The 8,975-nt window shown below is 50.2% G+C and overlaps 1 protein-coding gene across 1 annotated transcript; it reads right to left on the reverse strand.

Annotated features, from left to right (window-relative positions):
• Positions 1-628: 628 nt before the first annotated feature.
• On the reverse strand, positions 629-8,110 carry LOC133452102 (protein shisa-like-2A). The gene is made up of 3 exons (XM_061731301.1): positions 7,929-8,110; positions 6,664-6,800; positions 629-909 (listed from the first exon to the last, which is right to left on the reverse strand). Exons 1-3 carry the CDS (start codon positions 8,108-8,110, stop codon positions 725-727), a joined length of 504 nt encoding a protein of 167 aa, XP_061587285.1. The 3' UTR covers positions 629-724.
• Between the last annotated feature and the right edge of the window lie 865 nt (positions 8,111-8,975).

An 8,975-nucleotide genomic window follows, 5' to 3' on the forward strand; every position in this document is an offset into this window, starting at 1 on the left:
TGATCGTTTTTGGTGACTTTGAGCTTCGTTTTCGTGTAAACGAACGGCCAAAACGCATGAAAACACCACAGTTTTTGCTATGTGGAAACGGGGCCTAAAACTTGAGTTATGGTCAAAACGACGCTGTGCCTACGGCGTGTGGTACGCATCGACGCGCACCACACACCGTCACTGACGCCGTCACTGACTCCCGAAAATTGTAACTACGCGTCGAGGCGACTCAGACCAAGCACAGACGAGAGGGCTGTGATTGGTTCGCTTGGTAGCAACGCATTTCCGGTTACCGGTTTGAAGCAGTCGTGAACTTTCAGCGCTCTTTTCTTCGTGTATGTGGGATTTTTTTTGTTTTGTTTTTTTGCACAATAGTTGTCCTTATCTATTTGATTCACTGTGACCAGAAAAAGTCGGATAAACCATTCAGGAAAAGATCGCTAACTAGCGGTCACGGGGGGTACTGCACCGCGGAGAAATGGAGTGACGGAGAAGTCCGAAGGGTTCACGACGGCGTCACGGTGACGGCGTGTGCTCTGCGTTGGTTTGACGCAGAACCATAATTCAGGCTTAAGTCAGTAAGAATCTTGTTGGAGTTTGGTTATTTTCTTTTAATTTCATCCATTACAAGTGACTATTCCTCTCAACCAAGAAGACTCCTTTCCACAAAGCTCCAGATTCTTGACCGGTGCTCCGTCACTTCTATTCTTGAACAAGAAGTTTGGTTAGTGGACTATGAGGAGCTTTCCACTGTCACACCAGTCACTGCAGCTGGGAAACACTTCTGGAAAAGGCGGTCAGGGTCTGATGTTTCATTAGCCGAGTCCACTTTCCTGTTCATCAAATGTTTTCTGAATCCCTGCGGGCCGGAGATGCTGCTCGTCGTCACATCGCTCGGTCCCTCGCCGGAACCTCCTCCTGAAAAGGCCACAGACAAAATCACCAATTCTATCCTTTATATCTCCTTTCTCAAAGTCTTCGCATCTCAAATACCTGTTGAGTGTGTACAGTACAACTTTTACAAGCCAAAAGAAAAAACTAAAAAAAGACACATTTATTGGCACAGTCATGCAAAAGATAACTTAAATTTGGTTAGATCTAAACATAATCTGAATAATTTTTAAAATAATTTAAATAATTTTTGGGGTCTTTTTGGGTATTATGTCTTGCTGTATTGCGTACAGGAAAGGAGACGCAGGTTTTATAAAGTTGGGCTTAGCCAGGAGAAACTGAATCATCAATATGAGTTCAAGAGCTGCTAATTATCTGGTACTGCTTAATATATGCCCCCCTTTTTTGGGGACAGAATGACAATAGAGGGAGTGCGCATGACGTTACAGATGGAACTTCACAGCAGGTTACGTCCACTGAGTGTCAGGGTGCTTTCACACCTGTACCGTTTCAAGCAGTTGTTCCGATACAGGGAACGTTTCCCCCTAAAGATCGGAACGTTTTGGTATATGTGAACACAGCAATCGCGCTCTGAAACGGTACAAAACAAGCGATTGTCAGGGTTTTGACACTTCCTCCCAGTTTTAGTTTCAGTTCTGTCTTGCCCCGCCTGTGTCCCATCTGCCCTGATTGTGTCCGCACCTGTGTCTCGTCTTGTCTCGTTATCCCCTCAGTATATCTTGTCTTGTCATTCCTTGGTTCCCTGTCGGTCCGTACTGTTCTCTCCTCCATGTCTCCTCGTGTTTTGGTCCTGATCCTGTTTTTGTATTTATCCTGCTCTGCAGCGCTTTGCTTTACCTTTTTGGATTAAAACCCTTTTGTTTTTGAGAACTCCTGACTCCAGCCTCCCTCTGTCTCCTGCACTTGGGTCCTTTACCAACCAAACCATGACAGAACGGACCGACCATATGGACCCAGCGGGAGACTACCTCACTTTTATGGAGTTTTTGCGCCAGGAGGAGTATTGGAACCCCTTTTGGGGAACACGCCTGGCTCTGGGTGGGCCCAGGAGCCTGCAGGCCCAGGGGAAGCGACGGCGTCAGCGCCAGCCCCAGCCTGTTCCGGTGGGGGCCCTGGACGCACCTCTTCCTGTTCCCGAGGTGGTCCTGGACGCATCCCAGCCTGCTTCCCCCTTCTGGGGAACACGCCTGGCTCGAGGCGGGCCCAGGGGTTCTCAGCCCCAGGGGAAGCGACGGCGTCAGCGCCAGCCCCAGCCTGTTCCTGCTCCAGCGGTGGTCCTGGACGCATCGCTCCCTGTTCCTGCTCCAGCGGTGGTCCTGGACGCATCGCTCCCTGGTCCTGCTCCAGCGGTGGTCCTGGACGCATCGCCCCCTGTTCTGGCCCCAGTGGTGGTTCCGGACGCACCTCTCCACGTTCCTGTGGTGGTCCCGGACGCACCTCTCCACGTTCCTGTGGTGGTCCCGGACGCACCTCTCCACGTTCCTGTGGTGGTCCCGGACCCCCCTCAGCCAGCTCCGAGGACCCGTGCCCCCCCTCAGCCAGCTCCGAGGACCCGTGCCCCCCCTCAGCCAGCTCCGAGGACCCGTGCCCCCCCTCAGCCAGCTCCTAGGACCCGTGCCCCCCCTCAGCCAGCTCCAAGGACCCGTGCCCCCCCTCAGCCAGCTCCGAGGACCCGTGTTCCCCCCCAGCCCGCCCTGGATGTGGACTGTGGGGACATCTGGGATCTGTCCCTTGAGGGGGGGCCAGCGCCCCGGACCCGGGTACCCCCGCAGCCGGCACCTCGGACCCGGGTACCCCCGCAGCCGGCACCTCGGACCCGGGTACCCCCGCAGCCGGCACCTCGGACCCGGGTACCCCCGCAGCCAGCGCCACGGACCCGGGTCCCCACTCGGGCAGCTCCGGGGATCCTCTGCCCCCCGACGCCGGCCCCCCGCATCCTGTCTGCTCCTGTTCCGGCCCCCCGCATCCTGTCTGCTCCTGTTCCGGCGCCCCGCATCCTGTCTGCTCCTGTTCCGGCGCCCCGCATCCTGTCTGCTCCTGTTCCGGCGCCCCGCATCCTGTCTGCCCCGGTTCCGGCGCCCCGCATCCTGTCTGCCCCGGTTCCGGCGCCCCGCATCCTGTCTGCCCCGGTTCCGGCGCCCCGCATCCTGTCTGCCCCGGTTCCGGCCCCCCGCATCCTGTCTGCCCCTGTTCCGGCTCCCCGCATCCTGTCTGCCCCTGTTCCGGCTCCCCGCCTCCTGTCAGCCCCGACTCCGGATCCTGAGGCGGTCCCGCAGCCCTCTGTTCCTGAGGCGGTCCCGCAGCCCTCTGTTCCTGAGGCGGTCCCGCAGCCCTCTGTTCCTGAGGCGGTACCGCAGCCCTCTGTTCCTGAGGCGGCCCCGCAGCCCTCTGTTCCTGAGGTGGTCCCGCAGTCCTCTGTTCCTGAGGCGGTCCCGCAGTCCTCTGTTCCTGAGGCGGTCCCGCAGTCCTCTGTTCCTGAGGCGGTCCCGCAGCCCTCTGTTCCTGAGGCGGTCCCGCAGCCCTCTGTTCCTGAGGCGGTCCCGCAGCCCTCTGTTCCTGAGGCGGTCCCGCAGCCCTCTGTTCCTGAGGCGGTCCCGCAGCCCTCTGTTCCTGAGGCGGTCCCGCAGCCCTCTGTTCCTGAGGCGGTCCCGCAGCCCTCTGTTCCTGAGGCGGTCCCGCAGCCCTCTGTTCCTGAGGCGGTCCCGCAGCCCTCTGTTCCTGAGGCGGTCCCGCAGCCCTCTGTTCCTGAGGCGGTCCCGCAGCCCTCTGTTCCTGAGGCGGTCCCGCAGCCCTCTGTTCCTGAGGCGGTCCCGCAGCCCTCTGTTCCTGAGGCGGTCCCGCAGCCCTCGGTTCCTGAGGCGGTCCCGCAGCCCTCGGTTCCTGAGGCGGTCCCAGAGCCCCGTCAGGTTCCCGAGCCCTGTCAAGTCCCCGAGCCACACCAAGAATCCTCGTCACGCCCCCCGCCAAGACCCAGGCCTAGGCCTCGGGGACGCCCCCCCGAGCTGTCTCGCTGGTCTGCCCGGTCCCGAGGTCGGCCCCCGGAACTTTGGCCGTGTGTGGCTTGGGCCCTCCTCCAGGCCCCCTCCGCCCACCCTGGGTTAGGACTCTGGGGACATCTGGGATCTGTCCCTTGAGGGGGGGGTACTGTCAGGGTTTTGACACTTCCTCCCAGTTTTAGTTTCAGTTCTGTCTTGCCCCGCCTGTGTCCCATCTGCCCTGATTGTGTCCGCACCTGTGTCTCGTCTTGTCTCGTTATCCCCTCAGTATATCTTGTCTTGTCATTCCTTGGTTCCCTGTCGGTCCGTACTGTTCTCTCCTCCATGTCTCCTCGTGTTTTGGTCCTGATCCTGTTTTTGTATTTATCCTGCTCTGCAGCGCTTTGCTTTACCTTTTTGGATTAAAACCCTTTTGTTTTTGAGAACTCCTGACTCCAGCCTCCCTCTGTCTCCTGCACTTGGGTCCTTTACCAACCAAACCATGACAGCGATCCGAGATCGCCTAGGAGAGGTGGTCTCGGCCCGATTCCAATCGAGACCTGAAACGGTTCATTTTTTTTATTTGGAGTGAGAACATAATCCACACAGCAACCGAGACAACTCCATTCATTCATTGTGTGTGTGCGGCCGCGGCGCAAGGAGAAGAGTCGGTGCAACCTCCACCAACTCCTCTCCTATTGGACGTGCGAGATGTCTTCCCAGCACGGCACAAATTAAACATTGTTTGAAATTAAACAATGTTCAATTCGGGCCGGGTTTGCGCAGCGCCGCAAACCCGGCTGCAGCAGGCGCCCTCTCGTCCGCTGCTGAGCTCCGCTCTGCGCCGAGCGCACATAAATGAATGGGTAAAGCCTGATTTATGGTTCCGCGTTAAATCGACGCAAAGCCTACGCCGTACTCTATGCCGTAGGCTCTGCGTTGGTGTAACGCGGAACCATAAATCAGCCAAAGCCAACGGCTGCGGTCTGCGCTGCGCTGAAAGGGGCGTGTCGTTTATCCCGGGGTGCGGAAGAGGAAACTCCTTCCGCGTTCATTTGACCAATCAGAGAGCAGCTGGTTCACGCATGGAATTTGTTAACAGCTTTGAAACGGTACAGACGTTTGCCTTGTGAACACAAACCCCACGAACGAGAAACGGAACAACTGTATCGGTTCAGCCCCTGAATCGGAACAAAACAAACGGGCCACAGGTGTGAAAGCACCCTCAGAAAGACTGAGTGACAGAAAGACTGAGTGTCAGCGTAAACCTTCAGTTTGAGCAACTGGAAAACATCTAAAATGGGAAAGCTGTTGTGCGATCGACTGTACTCATAGATTTAGCAAGAAATCAGAGTTATCGTTTTACAGACTGCCGAAAAATAAGCTTAAGAGAGACAAATGGATCGCTGCAATTCACAGAAACAACTGGATTCCAGGCACCGAAACGTGGATTTGCGGTTCCCATTTTGTATCAGGTAATGTTGGATTTTTGGGTCGCTAACGTTAAACGGTCCAATCATAAAGTTCGGTGTCCTCATCACTTTAATTTCTACAACAAATCCTGTCTTGAAGTCGGACCAAGCGTCAAGACTTTTGTAAGCCTTCAAGCTTTGCTTCGTGTATTTCCCCCGGCGTAGAAATTAAGTACATATAAATATCAGGAAACTGGATTTGTGGCCAAATATTAATGTCCATGGACCACTGGTTCTTGGTAACTGTACCAAATATTAATGTCCATGGACCACTGGTTCTTGGTAACTGTACCAAATATTAATGTCCATGGACCACTGGTTCTTGGTAACTGTACCAAATATTAATGTCCATGGACCACTGGTTCTTGGGGTAACTGTACCAAATATTAATGTCCATGGACCACTGGTTCTTGGGGTAACTGTACCAAATATTAATGTCCATGGACCACTGGTTCTTGGTAACTGTACCAAATATTAATGTCCATGGACCACTGGTTCTTGGGGTAACTGTACGGGTCACTGTCAAGTCCAACTGACTTTAATTTAAGCTGATAATCGTCTGTTATCCCGTCTTCTCCACTAGTTGCAGCTGTTTTTGCCACTCAGTGTGAGTAAGGGGACGTGGTCCAGTGGGAATGTGACGTCAATGCAAACCCTCAATAAGTGTGTTTACTTTAGATTGTTTTTTCTTTATAAAAAAAAAGAATTAACAGTATGTACTTGCATTGCAGGTGACATCATCAACTCAGTTGTTGCCAGGCAACAGACAACACTTCAAAGCCTTTATGGGGATCTCTGAAGACTTCATCCAAGCCACTTAGGCCGCTACACTTCCAACTTTATGTTTCCAATTCAATTTAGGCCGAGATTAACACATGAACTGGTCCCGGTTATGGCCTAGGTGTCTGATCACAGTGAATAAAAACAAAACCAAGGTGACAGAAGTAGGAAAAAAGCATGTCTGGTTTGGCAGTGTGGTAAAATGTGCTTCAGGCAACACTTGCAGTGAAGGAATTACTGCAAAGATTTTGCCCTTTGAGGGCAGATTTTGTAATTGTGATGCCGTGACAAGCATCCAACTTTAAAAGTGTTTTTTGTTCTCTATTGATTTTTCTTTTGGGATAGGATCCAGCAACTCACTCATTTTTAATGATCCCATTAAAAATCCACTTTCTTCGTTCTTTCACATGGATTATAATGGGAAAAAAATGCACAGATTTCATGATAAAAAACATTCAAAACGAAAAACATGCAGTTAAACTTGTTTTTATTCTGTGCTCTATTTATGAGAACCAACATGGGCACATCCTGACCTTGCGCTCTAAGGGGTAGGCCGTTGTCAAGGTGATTGGGTTTAGTGACAATGAAGAGGTAGCAAAGGACACACACAGCGATGAGGAAGGCAAGGAGGACGACAGCGGCAATAGATAGACCCACCAAGGCACCAATACTGGGAGGAGAGCAGAGGAGAGGATCAGTCTGGAAACATAACTGATGCAGTAAAGAGCAACAGGTGAGACATTCAATGAATTTAAAAGAAAAAATTAAGAGAAAAAACAACATTTGAATAATGTAGACTGATCATTTTGACCTTATAATAACAGTTATGACCCTTTTTGGACGTAATCATTCCATTAGTGAAACTTTCCAATGTTACAGTATGAAAGCATAACAACCCACAGCCATAAAAATAATAATGATATTAATAATAAAGAAAAAATCCACAAGTGTGTGTCGATTATCAGGCTGATAAAACATTTTTATGATAAATATAAAAATAAATCAGGTTGAAGATAAATCAGTGGGAAAAATATAAAAGAAAACCCCCTTCCACTGCAGCCAAGCATGCAAATTAACAAATTCTCAGCTGATGACTTTTGATTTGATTTTGATTTGTCTCAAACATGCACAAGCATAAAACAAACGGTATATATAATAATATAAAAAAATAGCACATTACAATGAAGTGCAAGTTCGAGAAGGAGCTGAAGGAAGCAAAGCTTATCAAGTTCAGCCCCCTCTTATTACATATATATACAATTACATATATATATATATATATATATATATATATATATATATATATATATATATATATATATATATACATATATACACACACACACACACACACACACACACACACACACACACACACACACACACACACACCTATACATATTTGTACACATCCATTTACACACACATACATTCACACATACAAACACGCACACGCACAAATACAGACACATTCATACAAAATTCAATTCCATAAGAATACTCATAATCCATTAATCAATGCAATCTAAAGAATTCAGAAAATGTAACTTTAATATGAATGAATATAAATAAAACCCACATTATATTCTAACTAAATAAAATCCTGTCTAAAAATAATAATAAAATTAGCTGTCCAGTCCTTTGTAGCTGGCCAAGAGTGTTTGTTTATACTTATTTTTAAATAGTTTTGAGTGAATGCACATGACAATCACGGATTTTCCCCGCTCGGCATGAGAGAATCTTGATTAAACTTCCACCACGGGAACAGCAGCTCCTTTAGAAACCCTGCAGAACTCACCTCAGCCACCACATGTATCCGTACTCGTAAGGGAAGAAGCTGTTGGGATCATCGCAGCAGTACTTGACGTCGTTAAAGCCGCAGCAGTACACGGAGGACGGGTTACTGCCCGGTTTGGGGCAGGAGAAGCCGGCCACCAACACGCCGTCCGTGTTGTGGAAGCTGCCGCAGTCCGCGCTCATGTCGGGCAGAAAACAGAAGGAGAGAACTTCTGCTGGGCTGGAATAAAGTGAGGAGGAGGAGGAGGAGGAGGAGGAGGAGGAGGAGGAGGAGGAGGAGGAGGAGGAGGAGGAGGAGGAGGAGGAGAGGTCCCCGTGATGCCAGTCCCTCTGTTGACCAAAAGAGGAGTGTGTTTCTCATGAGAATGAAATGAGAATACCACTGAAAAGTTTTAGGGCCATGCAGCAGAAAAAATATTTGAGAGGGGAATATTTTTTTTATTGTGCAGTTCGAGAAAAAAGTCAAAATGTGATTAATGTTGAAATACAATTTCAAGAATAAAATCGAAATTTCGCGAATAAAGTTGAAATTTCACCCTTTTTCTCAACATTTCAACTTCCATCCATCCATTTTCCGCCGCTTATCCGGAACCTGGTCGCGGGGACAGCAGTTTCAGCAGAGATGCCCTGACTTCCTTCACCCCAGCACTTCCTCCAGCTCTTCCGAGGGGAGTCAGAGGCGTTCCCAGGCCAGCCAAGAGACATAGGGCCAGTAATACACCCCCCTCGCCCTACTTTTTAGCCCTACCCCTATATTTTGCCTGTTCCCTTGAGGGTAGTGGTCAGGGGCGGCGGGTAATGAAGGCTAGGGAAGGCTATGCATCCCCAAATACAATGCCAGGTATTTTGCAAAAATGATATAATATGTGCGCAACATTAATAAAAAGCTGCAATATTGATTGTGTGTTGTTGCTTCAACTCCCCTAGTGACAATGCGGTGATAATTCAGCAAGGCTTTGGTTAAAAAAAATGAGAAGTAGCCAGTCACACCCCCTGGTCTGCGGACCGCTCAGGTGATCAGAACCGCAATGCATTATGTTGTCGTAAA

Source organism: Cololabis saira, chromosome 10 (assembly GCF_033807715.1).
Source record: "Cololabis saira isolate AMF1-May2022 chromosome 10, fColSai1.1, whole genome shotgun sequence".
In the NCBI taxonomy this organism is placed as follows: Eukaryota; Metazoa; Chordata; class Actinopteri; order Beloniformes; family Belonidae; genus Cololabis; species Cololabis saira.